Source organism: Artemia sp. Qi Xiang Cuo, chromosome 13, assembly GCF_049724085.1.
Source record: "Artemia sp. Qi Xiang Cuo chromosome 13, ASM4972408v1, whole genome shotgun sequence".
NCBI lineage: Eukaryota > Metazoa > Arthropoda > Branchiopoda > Anostraca > Artemiidae > Artemia > Artemia sp. Qi Xiang Cuo.
The window spans coordinates 31,231,431-31,258,765 of record NC_142806.1 but is presented as its reverse complement, the minus strand read 5'-3'; the positions used below and the strand labels follow the sequence as shown (position 1 = coordinate 31,258,765).

Below are 27,335 nucleotides of genomic sequence, written 5' to 3'. Positions count from 1 at the left end.
CAATCTTACTTGAAATTTTCCTTCTGGTGGAAACATGCTGAAGGACACAGAATATTTTACAAAGAAAAATGTACACTAAATGCTCAAATATCCATAATGATTTTTGTTGTCAGTGGGAGGGGAAGGAGTTCTTTACCTAAAGATCAGCCATAATACCCATCTGCTGGAAAGATGTGACCAAAAAGATGTTTCTTTACATTCCAGCCCCACCCTGCCAGCCAATTTTGCCTGTATGCATATTGTTCTATAATCAAATGTCTTCCAAATCAAGTCCATGATTATGTTTCTCCTTTGTTTGCTATGGCTCTAACAAAATGCTCAAACATCCATAATGATTTTTGTTGTCAGTGGGAGGGGAAGAAGTTCCTTACCTAAAGATCAGCCATAATACCCATCTGCTGAAAAGATGTGACCAAAAAAATGTTTCTTTACATTCCAGCCCCACCCTGCCAGCCAATTTTGCCTGTATGCATATTGTTCTATAATCAAATGTCTTCCACATCAAGTCCATGATTATGTTTTTCCTTTGTTTGCTATGGTTTTACTTTTAAAATTGGCCAAAAGACAGCATTCAACTAATTGTTGAAATATGCTCCAGTTAAGCAAGCCTTGCTGTTTGACCTCCATGTAACAGGTAACTGAGTTTTTTTAACTACATGCTACTTAGAGCTCCTAGGGTTCTCTGAGTGTTAAATGAACAGAAGATCCAGTTTGAAATCCATATCTACACAGTCATAGAACAAGAGAGAAAACATGTCCTATGTTGACTCGGGCCCAGGCAATGCTGTCTCCTCTTGTTTTATCTAGATTCTGCAAGGCATTTCTATAAAAAAAAAGGCTGTTTTGTCAAAAATAAAAATTATGAGAGTTACAACAGAAGAAGCATAACCCCTATGGAAAGCATCACAAGAAGGTGACCAACTAAATTCCTACACTTTGTGGAAAAGAAAATCCCTATTTACATATTCATAGAACAAGAGAGAGAGCCTGTCCTCTATTGGTTGGGGCCCAGGCAATGCTGTCACTTCTTACTTCATCTGGATTTTGCAAAGCCTTTCTGCAAGGCATCTCAAAATTTCTATCATACTCATTTTGGGAAAATATGAGGTGTATGAGGGGATATCCAACCTCTGATCACTCTGAATCTTAAAAAGGGCACTTGAACATCTGATTTCCAATCCAGTCTTTACAATCACCCTTTCTATATATACCTTACATGCCCCCAGGACATAACTTAAAACCCTTGCCCTGAGGGCTGTGGGGTTGTCATCCTATGGAAAACATCACTAGAAGGCGACCAACTAAATCCCTACAGTTTGTGTAAAAGAAAAGACCTCTAATGGGAAAGTACCTAAAAGTACTTATTTTAAAGAAGAAGATGGGAGCAAAATATTACAAAAAAATTGTATTTGCAAGCTGGCTAGTGATGCTGGCTTAGTTTTTCATCTGACGTTTTGCAACTAAAAGGGTAGAAATCTGTCAAACTATATTCCCATGAAGACAAGAATTGGCCAGACTTGGAAAATATCCAGACTGCTAGTGAAAGGTGTTTCTGGCTAGTAGTTATTATAGCTAAATTCAAATTATTACACTTGTGTGTAAAAAGGGCTTGTAATTCTAATTCTCATTTTATTTTGTAATCAGTAACTTCAAAAAATACATAGTAATTCCAAAAATCTTGCAAAGTCATTCTTCAGTCAATGTTCACAAAAGTTTTCATAAACTGGTCTTGTATGGCAGCTTTGCTTTCTATTGGGGAGGGGCATTGTTTGGGGGTGGCAAGGGGGGAGGGGGGGGGCAGTTGCCCCCCCCCCAATAATTTGGAAACAAATATTATACATTCTATGCCCTTTGACTATCCAGATATGGATCCCTCTTCCCCCCCCCCAATAAAAATGCTGGAGATTTGCCCCTGCTATTGGGTATTTTCAACTGGCACTTTTGTTGTCATTAAGAAACAGTTAGTTACAAATAACCCCCAAAAAACTTTTAATTGTATTTGACATGCTAAATAATTTCTAACACCACATTGCTTTTCCATTAACAAAAAAAAGGTTCAATTTAAACAAAGCAGTGAAAAAAAAAAACCTTAATTAACAAAAAATCCAAATATTTCAGCTACACGTCCTGGAGCCTTTCTCAACAGAAAGAGAGAAAAAAACAACTTTAAAGATGGAAAACTAATTATTTTAAATAAAACAATCTTAAAAAAAAAGCCACAAACTATACACATGGGAGGAAGAAAGAAAAAAAAACTAAAAAACAAAACAAATAAATACAACTCACATCCTAGGCACTTCTAGAACTGCTGCTACTCACCAAACAAGACAAAAACAAATGTCTATAGTGCATAAAAGGTAATTCTGCTGCTTTATTTAAATCAAACCTGTGTTTCTCTCTTAATTTGTTGTATTTGGTATGATGGCTTTCTTTGCAAAATTCAGGTTCTGGTAAGGATGGATAGTGCATCCAGCCAAAACTTTGGGGACCATCTAAATTCTTTGAGAGTGATAAAAACGTTTACAACTGCCTAAATGTGTGACTAAGGTTCCCTTAAACTAAGCTTGGTGGGAGCAAGCATGCTGAAGGATATTTGCTGTGCCCAACTTTCACTAGGGCCAACATGAAGCTATTGATTCAAATCCCTATTTTTATGATTACAATTCAAGATGTTGCAGCATATATAAACATAATACAACTACATATTGGATAATGGTATAATTTAGACCAAAGTGGAAGCTAAATTACTAATCAGGTAGGCCAATTCTCATATCAAACAAATATGTACATTTTCATAAAGATCCTAGAGGTGAATACCATTTTTTTGGAAATTACAGACTATAATACAGAGTAGCGCATGACTTAGTGATGTGCCTCTCCCCCTCAATATTTTTGAAACCTTAGTAAACAGATTGAGTTAGTAAAATTTCTGCAATAAAATACTTTGGGTTTACTATGTTACTGTTTAAACTCAATAGAAGAAATGAATATCATAGAGTTAAGGTAGGCCTAATGGACTAGTTACTGACACATAAAATATTGATTTAAATTCAGATATAAACAATTTGGCTTACAAAATAATAAAACTCAATCAAGATATACTATTGTAAAGTGAAAAGATGAGAAACTTTGAAAAATTTTAATTTTAATATAAAGAATAGACAGACAATGGGTTCCTAAGCTTTGACATGATGTATATAGGAGTAGTCTAGTCAGGATTGGCAGATTACAGTCTTGAAAAACATTGCTTTTCAGACATTTAAATTAAGAAAAAATTAACCCTTGTAGTCTTGCCTATTTAAACACAATTATTAAGCGTTACTTACTCTGCAACACTTGTCTTACATTAAATAGGCTATGCACAAGATTGAGTATGTCTGTGATTAAGAAACTTTGTTCTAACTCTAAGATCTTTTGTCCAAGATTAGGCAGCATTTTCCAAAATTAGGCTCAAGTTTAAAATTGTACCCAAGATCAGGCTCTACTATAGAAAATTACCTTAATTCACAATTTGGTGTAAAATTAAGATCCATGTTGGATCTTCTGAGCTCCATGCCAATGATGGCAAAGCTTCAGTAGTTAGCATCAGTTGATGGTTGAGTGGGACAGACAATCCTACTAACATTTCCATGACTTGTAATTTCATTTTTTGTCAAGTCTGGACTTGAAGGGCCCAATTGTGGACAAAGTCACCATTTCAGCTAGGGAGATATTTCTGTTGTTGGCAACACACTCAAAGAAGAAATTTTAACAAGTTCTTGTATTGACATAATGTTTAAGTAGCTTTAGTGAGTGCCCACTTGTATGGTGCTTACTTGAATTTTTGGTAAAGAAAGGATCAGTTTGTTGTGCATCATACTTGTAAGTTAGCAGTATGTCCCCAAAAGTAGCAACTAAAGATGAGTGTTGGCAATCTGCAAGCATTCTAATCCCTTGTAGCATAGAAAATCTTGTGGTACAACTATATACTTTGTTGTACACCTCTGAAATCCTTTCATTGGGCTATTATCTTAAAAGAAGACAAGTTCCAAAATCCAAAACAGAACTGACTACAGCCTTAAAGAGTATTAAGAAGACTGTATAGCAGCAGCAAGTTATGGTCTAATTAAGGAAACTGAGGCCTGAATTTAATTATGAAATAACTTGTTACAAGTGGGTGTAGAACTTTATTTGTCTATCCATCAGTACTACTAGATCTCTTTCTTCGGGATTTGTCTTTAGTGCTGAGTTTAACAGTGAGTTAAGATTCAACATGGTATATTGGTAATGGAGATTGTTGCTACCAATATGAAGGACACATCACTTCAATATGTTAAATTCAAGCAGCCTGTCCTCTGCTTATATTTGGATCTTATGAAGGTCACTCAGCAGATTTGTTGATTTGCAGGCCAAAACACCTTAGAGTTATCAGCATAGAAAGCAATGTCATTTTTGATTTTGTTCATCCCATAACTGATCTACATCAGAAATTGGGTAAAGCCAAAATAAGCTAATCACAGTCTCATTAAGGATATTTAGAGAAATTCAATGGTGAAACAATCTAATTTACAGATATTATAATAGCCTATAGATCTTATAGTGATTTAACTGGTCTGTAAATTTGTTGTTTTCAAAAAAATTTAGCTAAGACAAAAGTCAATACATCAATTGATACCTTTACTTTTGTAATTCAATAATTGCTTCTGGGTGAAATTACATTTTGAGCCCTTAAATGGCTAAAAGAGTTCACAGTAGTCTATAGTAACCAAAAGTTTAAAATGGGTTTAAAAAAAAATCTGGCTGGTAAGAAAAATTGCCATTTGTAGCTGATTCAAGAATGGCAATTATTATTTTCATTAGTCTTAGTAATAAAACATTATTAGGGAAACATCTGTGGAAATTAAAAAAAAGAGCCAGAAACCCCTCAAAATTGATGTTGTTTTCAAGGGGTTTCAGGGTCTTTTTAAAAATGCCAACAAAATTGTTTTCAAGATAAAATTTTGCTATTAAGACAAGGGAAATAATAATTACTTTTCTTGAATCAGCTATAAATTGTCATGTTTCTGACTGACTAGTCTAGACATTTTTTTTTAAACATTATTAAACTTTGGTTACTATTGACTGTATCACCCTTTGGAGTCCTATTAAGGGCTTGAAAAGCAATTATTGAATTATGAATGAGTATAGAAAAAGGCATTAGTTGATGTATTCACTTTGATTTTAGCTAAATTATGTTGAAACTGCAAATTTACCAGCTATGAAAGTGGTGATTAGATGTCCAACTATGGATTATCTTACCCTACAGTAGGCCTATGGTTGTATGGTTTTTGATGGACAAATGGTAGATGTTTCCACTAACTACTCATCAGGCATTAAAACAGAAAGTCAACAACTGATGATGACACATCAATAAGATAGCAGCAATGACAAAGAAGCTGACTGGTAACAGGTATATTGCCTTAATTCATGTTATTAGGCCAGGGGTGGGGGCTGGGATGTGATGAAACTAAAAGGAACTTTGAAAATTCAATAGATTAGACATAGGCCTAGTAGGGGAAGGTGCCCAATGGATATTCTTAAAAAAAATACATTCTATAGAATGTAAAAATAATATCCAACTACACTTAGTATCAAGATAAAATATCATGCTAGACAGATAATAACATTTTTAAGACTCTTACACCTTTACCTACCTAGCTGAACATTTGACTGCCTATGCAATATACAGAATATCTACCTAGTTGGTTGATAACATAGCTTAGTGTTTCGGATATATATCCAACTAGGCAGATAAGAAAATTCTCTAAGCAGTTTTGGGTTAATATCCAACTAGCCAGATAAATTGTTTCTCTTAGGAACAGCAAGAATATCCACCTAGTTAGATAATAATGTAGCTTAGTGTTTCTGATATATATATATCCAACTAGCAGATAAGAAGATTCTCAAAGCAGTTTAGGGTTAATATCCAACTAGCCAGATAATTCATTTCTCTTAGGCACAGCATGAACATGTAACTAGGTGGATAATACCAAGTCTTAACACTTCTGATATAGCCTATATCCAACTGGGAGGATAAGTAAATGCCATTACACAGTTTTCAGATAATATCCAACGAGCCAGATAAATTGTTTCTCTTAGGCACAGCAAGAATATCTAACTAGGTGGATAATAATGTAGCTTAGTGTTTCTGATATATATCCTACTAGGCAGATAAGAAGATTCTCTAAGCAATTTGGGGTTAATATCCAACTAGCCAGATAATTATTTTCTCTTTGTCAGAGAGAATATCTAACTAGTTCTATAATAATGTTGCTTAGTGTTTCTGATATATATCCAAATAGGCAGATAAGAAGATTCTCTAAGCAGTTTGGGGTTAATATCCAACTAGCCAAAAAATTCATTTCTCTTAGTCATAGCATGAACATCTAACTAGGTGGATAATACCAAGTCTTAACACTCCTAATATATCCAACTAGGAGGATAAGTAAATTTCATTATACAGTTTTGGGATAATATCTAACTAGCCAGATAAATTGTTTCTCTTAGGCACAGCAAGAATATCTAACTAGGTGGATAATAATGTAGATTAGTGTTTCTGATATATATATCCAACTAGGCAGATAAGAAGATTCTTTAAGCTGTTTGGGGTTAATATCCAACTAGCCAGATAAATTGTTTCTCTTAGGCTGAGAGAATATCTACCTAGTTGGGTAATAATGTTGCTTAGAGTTTTTGATATATATCCAACTAGGTAGATAAGCAAATTCTCTATGCAGTTTGGGGTTAATATCCAACTAGCCAGATAATTCATTTCTCTTAGGCATAGCATGAACATCTAACTAGGTGGATAATACCAAGTCTTAAAACTCCTGATATATATCCAACTATGAGGATAAATAAATTCCATTAGGCTATGCAGTTTTGGGATAATATCCAACAAGCCAAATAAATTGTTTCTCTTAGGCACAGCAAGAATATCTAACTAGGTGGATAATAATGTAGATTAGTGTTTCTGATATATATATCCAACTAGGCAGATAAGAAGATTCTTTAAGCTGTTTGGGGTTAATATCCAACTAGCCAGATAAATTGTTTCTCTTAGGCTGAGAGAATATCTACCTAGTTGGATAATAATGTTGCTTAGAGTGTCTTATATATATACAACTAGGCAGATAAGAAGATTCTCTAAGCAGTTTGGGGTTAATATCCCACTAGCCAGATAATCCATTTCTCTTAGGCACAGCATGAACATCTAACTAAGTGGATAATACCAAGTCTTAACACTCCTGATATATATCCAACTATGAGGATAAGTAAATTCCATTAGGCTATACAGTTTTGGGATAATATCCAACTAGCCAAATAAATTGTTTCTCTTAATTATAGCTATGATGTTTAAATAGATGGATAATAATATGTCTTGGTGTTTCAGATATAGATCCAACTATATCGATAAGAAGATTATCTTTAATGGGTTATGTTTTTATAAAAAAAGCCAGAGAATTAGTGTCTATGATGCAGAGAGACTATCTAACTAAATCGATAAAAAAGTAGCTAATTGTTTCTGATATATATCCAACTAGGCAGATAAGAAGATTCTCTAAGCAGTTTGGTGTTAATATCCAACTAGCCAAATAATTCCTTTATCTTAGTCATAGCATGAACATCTAACTAGGTGGATAATACCAAGTCTTAACACTCCTAATATATCCAACAAGGAGGATAAGTAAATTTCATTATACAGTTTTGGGATAATATCGAACTAGCTAGATAAATTGTTTTTCTTTGGCACAGCAAGAATATCTAACTAGGTGGATAATAATGTTGCTTAGTATTTTTGATATATATACAAATAGGCAAATGAGGGGATTCTCTATGCAGATTAAGGTAAATATCCAACTAGACAGATATTTAATTTATCTTAGGCACAGCATGAACATCTAACTAGATGGTTAATACCAAGGCTCAGAACTCATGATATATATCCAGCTAGGAGGATAAGTAAATTTCATTAGGCTATGCAGTTTTGGGATAATATCCAACTAGCCAGATAAATTGCTTCTCTTAGACAGAGAGAATATCTACCTAGTTTGGTAATATGGTTGCTTAGAGTTTCTGATATATATCCAACTAGGCAGATAAGAAGATTCTCTAAGCAGTTTGGGGTTAATATCCAACTATCCAGATAATTTATTTCTCTTAGGCAAAGCCTGAACCTGTAACTAGGTTGTTAATACCAAGTCTTAAGACTCCTGATTGAGATCTAATTATGAGAATACATAAGGTACACTAGTCTCTGCACTTTTAGTATAATATCCAACTATCCAGATAAATTATTTCTCTTAGGCACAGCAATAATATATTAATAGGTAGATAATGCTTAGTCTTAAATATTATAATAAATATTTAACTAATCAGGAAGTTACTTAACTAGCCTACCTAGTTTGATTAATATCAGAAGGGCCTGGATAAAGTATTATCCACTAAGTTAGATGTTTATGCTATGTCTAAGTGAACAAATTGTCTGACTAGTTGGATATTATCACTAATTTGTATGAAAAATTGACTTATCTGTCTAGTTAGATATATATTACAAGCATTAAGTTAAAGTATTATCCACCTAGTTAAAGATACTAAGTTGGCTCTTATGCTTTATTGTATTTGGCTAGCAAGATAAAACTATTTTTCTTTTAAATTTTAATTATTTTCCTAGTTGGATAATTTCTTATTTGCTTAAAAGGATTTTTCAGATAGCTAACTAGTTGAATAATTTTGGCAATAACTAAGTATGGTTGGATATTATTTTTACATTCTATAGAATAGAAATTTTTAGATAATATCCATTGGGTATACTCCTGGCCTAGTAGAAATTTTATGAATGTAGGCTAGGCCTGAAGAGGTAGCTTCAAAAATTTGTTAGACGGCCTACAATGATCTAGGCTAGGGATTGGTCTGGAAAAAAGAACAAACTACAATGTTTTCAACACTAGCATAGCCTAGGCCTATGTTTAATTAGGCTTAGGCTATTTAAAGACAACATAATCTCATCAACAATTGGTAGGTTAGGCTGACACATTAGACCTACCTTGCAACTTTTTAGGCTCCTGCTGCACATAAAAAGCCAGCATGGAATATTCTTTTGATGTGTTTCTTTACTAATTAAACACCTATTCAGCTTCAATGTCAGTGGCACCCTGATAGAGATTCAAAATAAATGCCATAACTTTCCGTGAATATTAAACTATCGAAATTGTTTTTAGGAATTTATTGAAATAGGCTAGTCAATTTAATCAGTCACCAAGATGAGACAAACAAAGATAGATTTTTCGAAGTAGCCTATGTATTTTAATCTATTGAATAATTTTATGGTTTAGAATGAAAATTTGAGTATTGAGTGGAATCATTAAGGAATCAAAATTTTATAAGCAATTTAAAATTTGATCGTGTGACTTTTTGAAATGATTTTTTTCTAAGCAACTCAATCGACACAAAGAAGAGTACCAGACAAGAGAGGACGATTAATAAGTTATTACCTTAAATTGCAGCTAGGAGCAATCTAAAGATTTCTCAAATTATCATAATTTTTCTCTGAATACGAGTGCAAGGCTCAGGGTCCTCCTACGTGATCCACAGTCCAAGATTGTTTAATCAGCTCTACAGCAAAGTAATTGACAATTAGGCAAAAAATGATTATGGAAGGACTTTGGAATCTTTTACCTGAAGAGGTATGGTAATATCTACTTACAGGTTATTAGGGGTTACAAATGCAACATAGTTGAGTTGTGGATCTTCTGATGGAAACATTATAAAGCAAAGAAAGTTGTATGATTAGTTTTCTTACTTTATGTTCTTTTCAAATATCCTGTTTGCTTTTCTGTTAGTCCACCCCTACCCCTATTGATCCCATAGCCTACTCCTACAATATAAATAAAATCAGTAAAATGGTATAGGCCTAAACCTAGGCCTAGGGTTCCAGCCATACATAAGGAAACAAGTTAAGAAAACAATTCTTACTTCGTAATGCAGAACAGTCCTAGTTAGTACTTTTTGAAGGAGGAGAACTTTTATCTTCACTTCTTTTGCTGTTGTACTTTTTTTTTCAACAATACTCTGAAAAACAATCATTGATTCAACTTGCATTTTTCTGTTTTCAAACAATGATAAATTTCAAGGTGGCACTATAATTTAGCTAGGCTAGAATGAAGGTGAAAACATCATTTGGTGCATTTTTTATGCTCTTTCATAATTCAATAATTGCTTCTGTCATAAATTGCATCTTGGCTCCTTAATTTCCCTTGCATTTAATTTATTAAGCCCTTAATTTTTTTTATATGAATTTTGAAAGAGCATAAAAAACATCAAATGATGTTTTCACTTTCATCCTAGCTAAATTATATGGTCCACTGCAAATTTACCGTGAACTTTAACTGGAACCCTAGGCTTATACCAAAAGTAGGTCTAGTTCATCTAGAATTTTACCATAAAACTAAAATAAAACAGTGAAACTCTTACTTAATAATATGCAACATGTTTCTTCTGATTTTAATGTTTACTTCCATTGTAATCCAGGTAAGGTTTATATTAACATACTATTCAGGTAGCTTAGAAATAAACTTACCTCTGTAGTCAGAATTGCATCCCAAATCCAAATTTACCATGTATTTGCATCAAAAATGAGCTTTACCCCCACCCTTATATTCCAGTTTGGGGTATATTCCACTTCAGGGTATATATTTGCAAATTGGGGGGGAGTTAAAGATCATTTCTGATGCAAATGAATATTAAATTTGGATTCAGGATACAGTTCTGACTATAGAGGTAAGTATGAACTTTATTCCCACCCTCTTAATGTGCAAATATATACATGGGCACCCATAAGGGGGGGAGGGGCAGCTGCCCCCCTGGCTATATGATGGTGTCATATATTTGAATTAATTTAAAAAATATTCTGCAGAATAAGTTTTCAAAGAAAAGTAAAGAGCTCTGTTAAGCTAAAAATGGGCAGGAATAAAGTCAAATAATCTTCCAAGAGTAAAACTACCACAAATCACTATCAACAATTAAATGAAACTCAAAGCAAACAGAAATTATAATAAATAGCCAAGTCAAACTCATAACAAGCAAAAATTAACATTAGAAGGGCTGACAACCCCCATGCCTTCTCAAATTAAGCGGGGCTCCCATGGCGTCAATAAAGTTAATAAAGTTCCGGAAAATTAAATACTGTAAAGTTTGTTGCGCTCACACATGAATTTTACCTTCCTGACTTTATGGAAATTTTTTGAAGCAATTAATTTGAATTATTCACACGTTCATTCTTGAATATATCTGACATTATTTTTTGATAACTTTTTCAATTTAATAAGTTAGTCTTAAGTTAGATGTTGTTTTTACTTTAAATTTACTAAAGAAGGCTCACAGATAAAAATGAGGACCCAGTTCTTGACACATTACTTCACTTATTTCCTTAAATGCATTTTCAACACAAATTCTGTCCTTATGTTCCCCTTGTTAGGAACTGTATATTAAAGGTTGATTTCTCACTAGTGAAATAAGCAAGTCTCCTGCTTCAATGTTCCACATATTAATGTTCCACAGATTAGAGAAAAAAGTTCAGGACTGGCTATCTAATTAGTTTCTTTAAGCTGAATTGAAATTTTCCACAAGTCTTCTCCTATTGGCTAAACTTTCTGGACTTTTTTGAAAAAGTTAAATAAAGTTTAAATTCTTTCCGACAACCATAAAGTCAATAAAGTTATGAGAGGAAAATGGTTTATTAACTTTATGGACAGCTTTATTAACTTTATTGGCGCCATGGGAGCCCCGCTTTAGGCTTTACAGAAAAAAAAATGACCGTGGATTTTTAGTATAATGTGCATTTAATGACATACATTTCATAAAAAGAAAAATAGGCTAACAAAAGTGAGTAAAAAAAGATTTTTCCTTATTTAAGTAAAAAAAGTAAAAACAGATGAAAATATTATGTTGTATTGAAAGTACGGACGATTCTCTGGTCTTATTAAAGCGTGGGGAGTCCTCCCACTGGGTTCATAATTATGAAAAAGTTCATATTTTTAACCTAGGTTCATAAATGGGTCATAATTTAGAAAAAAGGTTCATAAAGTTCATATTTTTCTTGCCATTAGCTGGAAAGCACTTGCGGTTGCTCCCTTTTTCCTTATAAAGGAAAAGCAAAGCAAATGTGCAAGAGTTTTATTTAAAATGTTTCAAACTGTAAAATTGCATGTTTTTGTCAAGATGTGGAGCTTCCTCCACATTGTTTTCTTAAACATCTTTCAAGTCAATGACTAACCATTGTTGTTTGAGTTAAGAGACTTGATGAGCAATAGGATGGTCTTGATGAGTATTTCCTGAAATTCATCCCTAAGAAAAGACAAGAATTGATGATGAAGTCCAGCGGATACCGAGAGATATCTAGCAGTCTCAAGTGTACCACAACCAAAGCATTAGTCCTCTTTATCATATCTTTTGGAAAGCTATTTGCTCAGTTCACAGAGTTGTTTCAACGTGGAGAACCACCTATCCACATTCTGTATGACGAAATGCTTTGACTGATATTCAGAAGGAAAAAAAAACTTTCTGAGCTCTCCTGTTCAAGTGGGGATTTTCTTCCATCTGATGAAGTGGCATGCGGTGACGTTGTGGAAGAATGCCTGTAAAAGGTACAAAAGTTGATGCTCTGAACTTCAGGAGTAGTGCCAGAACTGCTTACCTGGCCGCTTGCCGCCATGTTGAAGAGAAATCACTAGGCCAAAGTGCCCCTCATTATTTCTGGTGTCTGCGGCTGGATGATTCAAATCCAGAGACAAGAAAAAGTGACTTCGTGAAAATTGTTGGATTTATGTCTTTCCGTGTGAATACTGAAGCTGCCAGTGACGAATGGAACTTGCTCCAGCCGGAACCAAGTTTGCCTAAGAACATGACTTCATTGGGGATTGATGTTTTATGGAACTCGGTTTTTAGTCTGAAAAACTATCAAGGGCAGACAAAATATCCCCTTGTTTCAAAGATAGTAAAAGCAGCTCTCTACATGTTACATGGGAACGCTGACATTGAATGTGACTTTTCTCGGTCAGGACGGGTCATGGCCTGGGAAAAATCATTGATGAATTTGAAAATACTCAATGCTAGACTGACAGTCTCTGATGCTCTAAAGAAGTTTGAGAACAGGCCCAAGATAGTCCCTATTACCCAAGAGCTGTTGAATTTGGGGCGAAATGCATACCAGAGCTATAAACTGTGCCTGAAAACTGAGCAATTTAGACAGGCTGAAGAGGAGTCCATTTGGAAAGGAGAAGAGGAAAAAAGAGGATGTTATCTGAGAAGAAGATCATTGAACACCTGGAAAAGATTTTATTGAGAAGAAGTCAGTTGAAAAGGAGAAGAGACAAGTAGCAGAAAGGCTTCTTCAAGAAGCTAATGAGAAGCTGAAAAAAGATACAGATGCCAAAGACTTTGTAGAAATAAGCCTTGCACAAAATGTGATTGAGGCTTTGAGCTGGAAGATGCGCGACGAAGATAAGGCAGCCAGAGAGGTTGATCTGATACGGAGCAGGGTAAACAGACGAAAGTCGTCCTTAATTTGGTCATATTTTGCCAAAAGGAACAAGTAGAGTGGAATATTTTGTACTGTTGTATTGAAAAACTCGTGAAAAAAAAAACAAGAAGAATATGTGCACAAGTGATGAAAACACCAACTGACGCTTTTTGTGTCCACGGACAGTTTCTGAGGTGCACATATTGTAAATTTAGATGCATGATTGGTTCATAAGAAGTACAATCAAAAGTTTTCAAAGTTTATAAAGCGCAATCAAAAGTTCAGGTTCATAATTGGTTCATAAAAAGCACAATCAAAAGTTCATAAAGTTCATATTTTTATGGTCAAAAGTTCATATTTTTCATGAAAAATCTAGCGGGAGGTCTGCATAGGGGTTATCAGCTCTACTAATGTTAGTTTCTGCTTGTTTCCAGTTTGACTTGGCTATTTATTCTAATTTCTGTTCATTTTGAGTTTCATTTATTTATTGATAGTGATTTGTGGTAGTTTTGCACTTGAATGATTACTTGACTTCATTATTGCCCATTTTTGGCTTAATGGAGCTCTTTACTTTTCTTAGAAAAGCTTCTTTTGTGGAAAAAGTTTTTTTTAGATGAATTTCTGTTGGTTTTTTATTGACAAAAGTCATTTTCATGAAAAAAAAATTGTAGCTTTCCATTTTTTCTTTCTATAAGAATCCATAGTTTGGCATAATTGTGGGGGTTTGACATGCCCAATATCCCTAAAGACATAGTTTGCTGGACCGTTCTGTTATGCTGGATAAAATAGTTGTCTCAAAGTGTTGACTAGATGTGTTCTGGAAATAAATCGGCTTGAAAGATGGGCTGATTGGCCTCCAATTTCTTTTTACTCTTAGAAGGGACCCTAGAACTTTTAATTTTGAATTGAATTAGCTTCTCTAAATGTTTCAATGATATTTCTAGCTACTATAGAGTGGTGCTGCCTATGATATTATATGCCTTTTTGAAAACCTGCATGTATACAGTTTTTTCATTTAATTGGAATGCCCCCTAAACACTTCCTAGAAGTTTCACCTTAATACTCTTAGTATCATTAGTTACAGTAACTGCAGTTGTAGTGCTAAATGTATACACTTCGTGCCTTCTGGCTAGTTCAAAATCCCCCACAACTAACTCTTAAAGATCTAACTTAATAATATAAGTTGTTCTTGAGATATTGCTTTGTCACCTTTTTGAAAGCTTACATGTTCATTGTTTGTTTTGATTTAGTTCAACGTCTGCCTAAATATTTCTCATATTTGATTACTGAAGACATTGTTATATGCACGAAGATTTTAAATCTCAGATTTTAAATAAAACTTTTCTTTGAGATAATTATTAAATTTTTTGGTAAAACGCCAAACCTACGCGACTCCATAGGCTACTCTCTGCCGTAGCATTGTCCGTTTTCTATTATTCACCTGGTCAGCCAGCTGCAGCAAGAAAAGCTTTTTGGGAGAAGCTGCAGGAATCAATAGATTACGTCCAGAGAACTTACCCCTATTTTGGAGAAGTAATGCTCGGAGATACTAACGAAATCGATAGCAAATCGCTGGCCAAGTCACTTCACCTTAAAACTCTAGTCAAATTCCCAACAACTAACGGGAATACTTCTCTGGATGTAATCCTGACAAAGCTTTTGGAATATTACCAGAATCCAAGTAAACTAGCACCACTTGGCGGAAGTTATCATTATATGTTACAGTGGAACCCCTTGGAAAAAGTAAAAATTAAATATTCAGTAACCAAAGTTAATTCAAGGCCGATCACTGACCATGGTCTGCTGCACTTAGGTGACTGAATGACGGGAGAAAACTGGGTCGCAGTCTCTTCAGCTAAAGACTTGGATTCCAAAGTAGAAGAATTCCATAATAAGTTAAATTCAAAATTTCTCGAGTACTTTCCTGAACGTAAGACTAAATTCTGTTCTATTGATAAACCATACGTAAATTTAAAAATAAAGCAACTGATAAAACATAAATTGCACCTATTACAGAAAGGTCAAGTGAACCAAGCAAAACAGTTGGCAAACCAAATAAAATGGAAAATCAAAAAGGGACAACCAAATTACTATGAAAATGAAGTTGACCATCTTTTGGAGTCCAAACCGTCGCAGTTTTTCAGTAAAGTAAAAAGTCTGACTGGCAAAAGCTCTCAACCAGTTGACTTCATGAAGGAGGAGCAACTAGAGAAAACCGCAAATGATTTAAATGCCCATTTTGCTTTAATTGTGCAGTCTTACCCCCCTCTTCCACCCGAGGATCCTTCAATAAGTTTAACTACTCCTTCAGATGATAATTTAATTGCTGATATTTCATTGGCAATTATAATCCGTAAACTCTCTTCGTTAAAAAGAACTTCCGTTGCCCCTTTTGACATTCCAGTTGCTCTCATTAAAGCATTTGCTAAAGGATTATCATTCCCCTTCAGATAATTTTCAATAATATAACAAAAACAGGATATTTTCCAAAGAAATGGAAGAAAGGGTTTATTACTCCAATTCCAAAGAAAGGAGCAGCTATTGATATCTCTGGTGTCCGGCCGATCACAGTTACGTCAGTTTTCAGCAGAATATACGAAAGCTGTGTTGCCGCAAGGCTGAACAAATATCTTTTGAAACTAACGGATCGAAAGCAATATGGTTACATCCCTAAGTGTCTAACAGCTCATTATCTCGTTATTTTAATTGTTTTTTTTTTAAAACATCTCGATGAACCTGGCAATGGATAAATTTAATTGCAATTGATTTCAGAAAAGTATTTGACCTATATGATCACAAAATCCTTTTAGAAAAAATGGCGGAAAAAAATATACCCAGCTTTATTATTAAAATCATCAAGAGCTTCTCAACAAATAGAGAGTAAACTGTGAAGTTTGAGAGCCAATGTTACTCGTTTGTACCAGTTTTTTGTGGAAGTCCAAAAGATATGGGAATCGAGTTACTCGGCCTCTTCCTCATTACAAATTAAATTGCTGCAGAATTGGAAGACGGATAGAAACACGCTGACGACTTTTCCTTAATGTACGTTATATGGAAGAATTCGAAGAGCAATTCTGGTGGCTTCATTGACCAAGTTACCTCAGAGGCGGCTGAACTAAACATGGTCGTGAATAAAGACAAATGCTCGGTCACAACATTTTCTTTTCTTCAGAATACTCAACCGTCTTTCGAATCTCCTATCGCTTCCGAGCTAATAAGCCATAAAATAAATTTACTAGATGTGGTGATTTCTTCTGACCTTTCATGGCGGGATAATACAAAAATAATTGTATAAAAAGCTAACAGTACAGTCAAAATGCTAAAAACACTGAAAAAATTTTCGAGTTATTAAGGACCACCTGAAACTAATCTTACTCACTTTCATCCGCCCCTTAGTTGAATATGCTTGTCCGGTTTGGCACTTTGCCCTTACCCAGGATGAAATTGATAAAATAGAACGAGTTCAGAAGAGATCACTGCAAATCATTTATGGTGGTTCCCATCTACCTTACTCCTTTTACCTCAAGGAATTTAAACTTGAATCCCTTTCTTCCCGCCGAGGAAAATTATGCCAAAGATTTGGCTCCTCCCTCCTTCAACATCCCATCTACCGATCATTCCTTCCCCCACCTTTTGTCCCTATAAGATCTCGTCCCCCCAGGGAAGTGGCTGAGAAAGTTCCGAAACTAACCCCAGTCCACTGTAACACCATGCACTACAGTAAAAGCTTTGTGCCAAGCTTTGTCAAATATTACAATGATCTCTTGTGTTTTTATTGTTTAGTTTATTTTATCCTGACGAAGTTTTATCAGATAATTTTATTCTCAATCTCAAGTGTTTTTATCCTTTAGTTTATTTATCCTGACAAAGTTTTATCAGACAACTTTATTTTGCTAATTATGACTAAGAGACATCATATTTGGGCTTTGCCCACGAGAGCTATGTCTTGTTTTTGAATTAAATGAATTTGAATATTCTCTTTGGACTATTGGCTACAAAATGGCTGTCTCACAATTTTGATTGAATGTGATTGGGGTAAAGAGTATATCAGGGAGAGGGGGACTATTCTCTATTCATCACGCTTGACTTTCAAAATGGAACTAGAAGTAAGCATTTCCAGTCAAGTGAGCCTCTTCTAAAGCTCACAAGACCAACTCTTCATAAAAACCTTACATCCCTCCGTGGCAAAACTTAAAACCCTTATCCCCATACTTCGGGGGGTTGTGTCAATCTCAAATGCCATGTTATGATATCTTTGAACCATTTTTGAACAAATGGCTATCTTAAAATTTCTATCAGATGCATTGGGGGAAAATGTGACATGGGGGGGGGGGTATAGCTGCCCTTTGATAAATTTGACTCTAAAAAATGGCTCTTTAACTTCTGATTTCCAATCCAATGAGCCTCCTCCAAAGTTTACACAACCACCATTTCCGTAAAAGCCTTAAATGCCCTCATGGCATACCTTACAACCCTTGCCCTGAGGACTGTCAGGGGGTTCTCATCCTCAAAGACATAATTTCTGGACTTGTAAAATACATCAAACAAAATAACTATCTCAAAATTTTGACTGGAAGTATTTGGGGAAATGATGGGTGGGGGTGGTTGCCCTCCAATCACTTTTGACTATTAAATAGGGTCTAGCCCTTTCAATTACCAACCAACTTAGCCCTTTTTGAAGTTTCTACAACAACAAATGAGCATCTTAAAATTTCTTTCAGATGCATTTTGGGAAAATATGGCGTGTGTGTGTGTGGGGAGGGGGGGGGGGCATTTGCTTTCTGATCACTTTGACTCTTAAAAAGAGCACTATAACTTCTGATTACCAATGCAGTGAGCCCTCTTCGAAGTTTATACAACCACCATATCTATAAAAAACCTTCTATGCCCCCAGGGCATAACTTACAACCCTTGACCTGAGGGCTGTATGGGGGGGGGGAGTTATCCTCAAAGACATAATTTCTGGACCTTTCAACTGCACTGAACAAAATGGCTATCACAAAAATTATGATTGAATATGTTTGGGGAAATGATTGGTGTACAAGGGTGGATGACCACCCTTGGTCATGGGGCCCTTTCCCACACTTTGGGAAAAAAAGGTTTGATAATATGTGTCAAAGTACATATAATTGTCTCACAATATGTGAGATAATTGGCAGCCCAAGAAAGAAGAAGAAGGGTAGCCCAGCCAACACAAATAGAATCTGTCATTCAAAAGAATTTCAAGTTTCAGTTACTCCGGGTTGCAGCGGATCTACAGAGACCATTGGCAAGCCAAGAAAGGAGAAGAAGGGTAGCCCAGCCAACACAAATAGCGGCGCGCCGTCGAAAAAAAAACGGCGGCGCGCCGCCGAGCTTGCATCAGCGCGCTGACGCCGCCGCTGATTCTACCGGCGGCGGCGGCCCTATTACGCCGCCGTTTTTTTTCTCTTCTTTTGTCTCTTTTGCTTACCGATATCGACCGTAGGGCTTAAAACTTCATCCCGGCTGATATGTTTATTAAAGATAAAAAATGTCATCTTGGGCTCGTCATCTGTGATTCCACTTCTACTGATTTTGGCAGTAGAATATTTATTTTTGAACTTTTCTACTTTCAAATATTAAATCTACTGACTCTCTACTTATTTTTGAAGGCATCTACTCAAGGTTGCTACGGAAGTACCAAAGTACTATTTTAATACTATTTTTTTTTATAAAAGATGTACTTTCTGAGAAAACAGTACTTGTTTAATACTTTTCAAAAAGTATACTTTACCCATAAAAAATTAACAATTTCCGGTAATTTTGTTGACAATCATTAGTGTAACAGAAAGTAACGCATAACATACTAAGCTAGTAATAGCATCTTTATTTATCGATTTTTCTCTTGTCTTGTGATGCTGAAGACGCTTTTAAATGCTGAAGACCTTAATACATTACAGGACAGGTTAGAGACAAACAGGCAAGACGGCAGACAACATCTGTATACTATATATTCAGTTTTAGTCATAAGAAGAAAAATCAATCAGATAGATCAAACATAGGTAAATATTATTAGTCTAATAAGATATTATAACATAGGTAATTCATTATTAAAATACTGGGTTGGGGGGGGGGGGTACTCTCAAGAAACTGTCGTACAATCAAATATATTAAAACCAGTAATTATATAGGAAACAGCTGTTTGCTTTGTTGATGAATGTTTTGAAAAATATTTTGAACATTATTTAACCAGATAAGTCTGATAAAATTATTACTGCTCTATATTCTTGAAGTGTTTTTGGTACTTGTCTAATATACCACAACCAGTCGAGAAATTGTGACGCAAAAAACTAGTCAAGCAGCTTCTATAACCAGAGAATTGCTATTGTGCGCTAAGCAAACAGGGGTTTCTCACTCCATGAACAATATTCCTTTGGGGTAGAAGGGCAAACAAAGGTACCTAGGTTAGGTTCGGTTACGTCTTTAATATCTTCTATGCTTTACCCCCCCTCCCACCCTTATGCGCAAATATATAGCCCAAAAGTCTTTCTAAACTATGGAATTTTCATCATAATGTTTAATTTAACTAGCAATAATCAAACTTTACGTCTCGAGGGGTTGTTTTTTAACAGTGAAGTACAGTGTTTTTATAGAACGGATCCTTTTATATGATTTTTTAAAAATCGATTCTTGTTTAACAGTGTAAACTCATAATTCCCTGAATGAATCAGTGAATATTAGGTATCATTAGCGTAAATTTGAGTACCGTCTATCCCCCTCACCCGGTGATAGTTTGCCGCTATACACATTGAAAAAAATGCTTTTAGGGTTTGTTTTATTTAAAAATTCGGTACTTATAAATTATACGAGAAACACTCAAGAAGTGAAGTTTGGTGGTACTGGTGCATTATACGTCATCCAACGCTATAGACTGTGCAAGGATATACTACACGAAAACCAGACAAATGGTTATTTGCTAGATAAATTGATCGCAAAGCGTGGTTTCTCTTTGAGTTTACAATATTTAAACTATTGTTTTTTGGGGTTTAGGGGGGGGGAAGGTACCTAGGTTAGGTTACGTATTTAATATATGCTATGCTTTACTCCATCCCCTCCTAATGTGCAAATATATAGCCCAAATTTATTTCTAAAATATTTTATATTCATCCTATTTTATTTCATTTGCATTGGCCAAACTCGACTTCTTTCGTTGGTACCATATAATGCAACAGTACCTATGTGACTAATAATAATGAAATAAAATAAAATACGATGCAAATGCAATACTTTATTAGCAAAACTGGAAAACCTTCTACCAAAAAGAAGTATTTGCCCAAAAAGCAGGTCAAACAGATTTGTTAGGTTTTACAATTCCAATGATATTCCTACTCCTGCGAGTACAAAGTAATGGTGTCTCCGTTGACGCACTGTTTTGTTTTGGGCAACAACCTCTTATCCTGTAAAAATATGATTGCTTGTTCTTCGGTTCTTGGCAAATCCCAAATCTTAATTTGAACATCCATGGTGACACACTTTATTCTATCACCATCAAGGCTGTATCCAAAGGGGGAGGGGGGGGGGTTAAGGGGGTTTTCGCCCCCCCCCCAAAATTTTTTTTTGACACGTAAAAAAGTAAAAAAAATGGATATAAAAAAATTTTGTATGCGTTTTTTGATTTTTTTAACCCCCCACCCCCAAAAAAATCTTTTAGTAAAACCCCCTCCAAGAAAAAATTCTCGGTATGGCCTAGATCACTATGCATTGTGAACTAACATGTCATTGTCTTATCTGATCTTCGCGATCCAAATTTGGTTCTCGTATAATACATAAGTGCAGAAAATTCTTCTGTATATTAATTTAAATATTTGCAACCCCCCCCCCACCGCCTCGGACGTGAAAGGTACCATTGGTGTCCCCTGTAATGTCTAAGTTTGTTATTTTAACACCACATCCAGACACTATTAAGGGTGGGGCTCTTGGGGCTAATTAAACCGAGGTGACTTCGAAAACCAATAGGTACCAATTTCTTGTGTAAAAGGATAGAAATGGGAATTTTGAAAGGCTTTCCAAGTGTTTTTCCCCCCCCCCCCCACTACTCCATAATGTTCAAAAATATAGCCAAAATTATATATTTTATCTGCATTTTGCCATGCGTCACTCTTGTTTCAACCATGTTAGACAAAAATTAAAACAACGCCCACGAATTCAAGAAACAGAAAAAAACAAATTTGGATATATATTTTCGTACATTACTTGGGTGGGTAAAATGTAGTTCAATCGTATTTAAAATCAGTAAACCAAAATTTTTCTGCATATAGTAAATTAAAAACAAAACTTTCTTAACACATGCCCTTTCTCAATGACCCTAATTCTAGGCTTACGCTATTTTTTGAATGTAAAGGAATTATAATTTTTTGAAACTGCGTTTAGTTCAGTTCAGAAAGACACATAAAAATAGACTAGTAGCCTACCCGTTCACAACAAAATAACAGATAAAGGATTTTGGATTTGTTTAGGGACGAGCAAAGGAGGAGGGGAGCTTTGGGCTCGAGAGTCCTAATACTCCAAATTTTTGAACTTTTTGAACATGTTAATAACTTTTATCGGCCTTTTTTTACAACTAATCCCCCCCTCGCTACTTCACATGAAGTTTAAAGTGACTGAAAAATGCTTTATTCATAATAACTAAGATCGTAACATCTTTAAAGATATGTAGGAACAAGATTATGTATTTGTGAAAAATCCATTTAGCTTTACTTAGTGTTTTGTTTTCAGTAAAAACAAATTTTTCAATCAAATATTAATGGACTCTGAGAAATGAGACACCTCAATTTCATTTCTCTTTGGAAATTTCCCTCCGGTTGAGACTTGGCCCGTATGTTAATCTTAATTATGCCCACTTTAGGTTTAATGGTATATACTTCTTGTTTCACCTGAGCATTGGTTCTACCTGACTATTTATTATTTTATCTTTGTTTTAGACTTCATTTATTATTTGGCAGTAGTTTCTCTTTTTTTTAACTTATAATAATTAAATGACTCTTTTTTACTCGTTTTAGATTTTTACTTTTACTTTACCAGCACTGGCTTTTACTTTTTTTTCGAAAAGCTTCTTTTTACGCTTTTTTCAAAATAATTCCCTTTAGTATTTTTCACTTATCATATATAAAATAAAGAAAAAAGAAATATCCGTGGTATTTTTTATAGCCGTTTTTTTATAAGAACCAATATAGACTACTGAATGCAGTTTCCAATTTTTAAGTTCTACAAAGATTCCCAACTGATGCTGTTCCCTTTTAAAAAGTGTCAAAATTGTCTGGGATATCTATTATGTTAGGCACATACCTTTAAGTTCACCTTGAAATTACACAGCAAAAAGGGCTCATCGTCATAGTAGAAATAATTTAAACCTATATTCAAATTAAAATTGACATGGCTTTTGTTTGGCCATCTTGTATGTATACTTCCTAGTATATCAGTAAATGTTTCAGCTATCAGTAGGGGCTGTGCTGCAGCCCCTTCGTGAGATCAATTTTATTTAAATGTATTTGTATAACCGTTTCCTATTTTTTTTCATTTGAAAATTTTCGCTTAAATAGGATGTTGAACTAAGCGTTTCTCACGTTTCAAAAAATTTTCAAAAAATCTAGATTTTGTGAACTGTCATAGTTTATTTCTGAATGTCAGTATAGCGTGTTTGACTGGGTTTTATGGCCAAAATGTTTTTATACTGGGTGAAAAGGGTTCCGTTCTAGTTATAGCATTTGTGAAGGTGTTTATAGTTGAACTTAAGAGTATTGGTGCTGTTTGCTTCGTTACTTGGTCTGGAGCCCCAGGAAGTGGTAGTCAAAGCTGACCAACCTTGATTTATTTTTTTTTTCTGTTCTTATTTTTTTTCTTGATACTAACAACTGAAATATCTTTTTTAGCCTGTAGCATGAATATAAATAAGACTATTTTCCTTAAATAAAAATTTTACAAATGAATTTTTTAGATTATAGTCTTTCTCGATTTCGTCCCATATTAAAAAAAATTTGGACAATAATGGTAAAGTGGAATGTTTTTCTAAAAAAGTGCAGAAAAGAATATAATAATCCATAAATTAAAAAAGTTTTTTTTACTGTGGTTTCAACAAAAAAAGTGTACATTGTCTAAATGAGGCATGGTTAATTATTTACTTGCATGTCTTGGGGTAAAAAAAAATTAACAGCTTTGTTAAAAATAACTGATAAACTTGTAAATATGCACTTCGAAAAAACTGCACATCTACTCAATCATGAGCCGCTAAAACTGAACATCCAGAGATAATATTTTCATCTCATATAAGTTGCTCTTTTCTATCACATAAAAAATCAGTTGAGAACTAGCCATTGAGAATAGGCTGTGAAGTTATAATTTTTGTCCGTTTTAAGTTTCAACTTCGCTCTTTACTTCGTTCAGAAAAAGTTGTTTTAAAAAAATTGATTCCATATAGAAGCGTGTCTGAACGCACTTTAACTCCTATAGACTCAACAAATTTTCTTTTAGTTCATATACAAGACCAAGGCCATATGTAGGGGATGGGTGAGTTAGCAGGTTCAAACCCCCATATATTTTCTCTAATTTTTAAGCCGGGTTGAAAAATCTCAGCATATTTTTACTCTAAGTCTTTAGAGAAAACTCACGAAAGGAAGTTTTTTTTAGGTCACCCCTCCCCCTCAAACATAATTTCTGGGTACGACAATTTAGAGGACTGATTAACTGTTTAAAAATTTTATTGAATGATTAAATATTTAAAATTTTAAGTCTTTCACCAACACCGATAGCTAAAAAAAAGATATATTGTTCTTGGACGTTAGTCGAATGCAAATCAGGATACGAGGCGTTCCCTACTCCCTGGCACCGACTGGCGCTCACCGGTGCCGGCAGAATTTCATGAAAAAATTGCTATATCACAGATTTTCATGTATCACCAGCTGTAAACCCCGGCCCAGTACTGGCCATCACCGGGCACTCATTTTACACCAAGATATCAATTGGGTAACCCCTCGTCAAGATATTATTTCTGTGCTATGCATCTGTTCTAGATGAAAAATGGAGACCCAGTCACCGAAACAGTTTGCCAGTGAGCCTGCATTACTCTTTTCAATGTCCCTGGACAAATCCAAAAAGTCACCACCTTGGAACTTTTTGTGTGGCCTACTTCTGAAGAAAAACGGGATTACTAAGTAGATGGATAAAGACCATTTTTATTACAAGTTGTGTTTACAAAAGGCTGAGAAGAATGCCCTGCTCAAAGACATTTACTGAGGTTTGGCGAAGTACAAGGGGAAAGTAAGCCCGGGAAACTTGATCACACATCTCAAGGTGAACCACGAAGAAAAGGAAGAGACAAAGCGAGCCATCAAGCTTGAGATGAAAAAAGACCTACTAACAAAAAAAGAAGCCTATTTGGAGCATTATATGGGACCCCAAGGTCCAATGCTAGTATGAATTCAGATGCAAAGTATGTTCTTGGCAGAGATATTGCTTTGCTGTGTGCACAGGATAACCTTCCCTTCAATATTGTAAATGAAAGAGGTTTTTCACAGTTTTGTGCAAAGTATGATATTGTTGCAGGTGCAGAAGACTTGCCAAGTGAAAGAAACGTTGCCATTTCCTGCTTGCAGGACATATATGATGCAACGTTCACAACAGTGAAAAAGATCATTGGCAACAGGGCAGAGTTTAGAAGTGGAGCTATGGCTATGGATATCTGATCGGATAATCGCTGTCATCTTAACTATTAGTGTCACAGACTCATGTACGTCATTTCAAATTTTGAGATGAAGAATATGACTCTTTCAACTTCTTTGGTGATGAGCAACATACAGCTGAAAATATTAGAAAAGAACGTCTTGCCTGTGTTAAGATTTTTGACATTGGAGGGAAGGACATAACTGTGGTGCGTGATCAAGCTGCACAAACCTCAAGAGGCTGTACATGTTTGTAGGTGAAGTAAAAAAATTATGTTGCTCATGAGCTTCACAATCTGATCACATTTGAAGGTGCGTCAAAAGTTGCAAAAGTTTGTTCTTTGGTGAAAAAAGCTAGACTTAGTGTCAAAGCCTTGACTTAGAGAGGCTCTGATTTAAGCTGCGAATTCGAAAAACAGAAATCCGAAGCCTTTTTTGCAATCGAAGAACTGAGCGAGCTTGATCAGGTTTTAGATGCAGATTCAGAGCTGCCCATTGTTCATGTGGCCGAGAAGATACCCTGCAGTGGAAGAAATGACAATTACAGGATGCTCAAAAGAGATCTTCCCACGTGGTGGAACGCCACTTATACAATGTTGGAAAGTATTTTAAACCATAAACCTGTTGTATCGACTCTCCTTTGTCAAATTGGCAAACCTGACTTAGTTCTGGACGAAGATGATCTCGAGCTCATGACTGCCCTTTGTAAGCTGCTTTCTGCTTTTCTTAGAACAGTTCAAGCAATTAAAGTTGAGATTTTTCGGATACTGAACGTTGCTTTGTTATTTAGAGGAATGTTAAAGGCACAGATGGAAGAAAAGGGCGATGAAATATTCTCAATAGTAGAGCTGAAGCAAAACTTGAGGGCCAAGTTTGATCAGTATTTCCCTCGAGACGATTTGATGGTGTCAGCAGCGCTATTGGATTTTGAGACCTTTAGACTAAAGGAAATTGATGATCATCTCCTTGAATCGTCTCAGAACTGACGAGATTTCCTCTTTGACATGATCAAAAAAAGTGTGACGGAAAATGAGCTCAAAGAATTCGTTGAAGAGATTGGTGATGGGAAAAATGTGGGTGCTGCTGGTTCTAGCAACGCTATTGCACAAAAGACAGAAAATGAAAACTTGAGTGATGTGGAAATTGCGAGCGATAATGAGGCACCATCAGAACCAATGGCGAAAAGACTCTGTTCATCTGATGGCACTGAGAAAATGTCAATTAAAAAAAAATTACTGCAACAGATGAACGGTCAGGATGTTAATTCACTTGCAGAACAGGAAGAGATCAACTTGACGATCCGGCGTCAGGTTGATCTTTATTTCTCGTTGGCTGCTGATGCCAACCGGATGAATTTATTTGAAAATGAAAACAGACGTTAACCTTCTGGATAAGATACAAACATCAGATCCCGTGGGTGGCAGCTTATGCTCGTAAAGTTTTGGCTTTACCAGCCACGAGTGCACCAGCTGAAAGGCTTTTTAGCACAACAGGACTAATAGTCAGTGAAAAAAGATCAATGCTGGCTCCAAGTAGAGTGAACAAACTCACTTTTATCCATGACAACAATAAACTTTTTCAGAGTTTCATATATAAATTAAAATTTTTAATTTAAAACTACAGTTTTACACGTGAATACAGTGTTTTTTTTTTGGTGGTGTTAATTATTTTTTGTATGTATTTTCTGAATATAATGTTTTTTTAATTAAAACTTAAAAATTTATAAAAAAATTATCCTGAATAATTAAAAATAGGTAAATGAATAAAAAAGGGATTTTATAGTAACGATGTGATGCTAAACATAAACACAATATAGGTTTCCCTGGGTCTAGCGCGTAAAAAGGATAATTCTACTTGGTCTTATTGTCGGTGAACATAAAAACTTTTCGCACGGCCCGACAAATTCCTGTTTTGTCTTATTGTTATGTTATGTTTTTAGCCAACCATTCAAAAATGAGTTTTATAAACAAGTTGTGGCAGAACACGCGAGGTGAATAGGAATTTGTATTATTATTTTTATTCAGAAAAATTGCCCCCGTGAAGAAAACCGTGGCGCACCACCCAAAAAATTTCGGCGCGCCACCGCCGATACTAAATCACACATTCGCCGCCGTCATGTCGGC

At 35.1% G+C, this 27,335-nt stretch overlaps 2 protein-coding genes across 5 annotated transcripts in view; one reads left to right on the top strand and one right to left on the bottom strand.

The window, feature by feature from the left end:
* TBC1D5 (TBC1 domain family member 5) overlaps positions 1-9,181 on the bottom strand; it is a 134,928-nt gene extending 125,747 nt beyond the window's left edge. The window contains exon 1 of the mRNA XM_089098837.1: positions 9,065-9,181. Within this exon, the coding sequence (XP_088954963.1) occupies positions 9,065-9,094 (30 nt within the window). The 5' untranslated portion in view covers positions 9,095-9,181. The remainder of the gene's footprint in view (positions 1-9,064) is intronic.
* A 257-nt stretch (positions 9,182-9,438) lies between these two features.
* Positions 9,439-27,335, top strand: part of LOC148945188 (uncharacterized) — a 64,836-nt gene continuing 46,939 nt past the window's right edge. For all 4 annotated transcript variants that reach the window (XM_089099617.1, XM_089099614.1, XM_089099616.1 and 1 more), the window contains exon 1: positions 9,439-9,704. In XM_089099617.1, the coding sequence (XP_088955743.1) occupies positions 9,666-9,704 (39 nt within the window). In that variant the 5' untranslated portion in view covers positions 9,439-9,665. The remainder of the gene's footprint in view (positions 9,705-27,335) is intronic.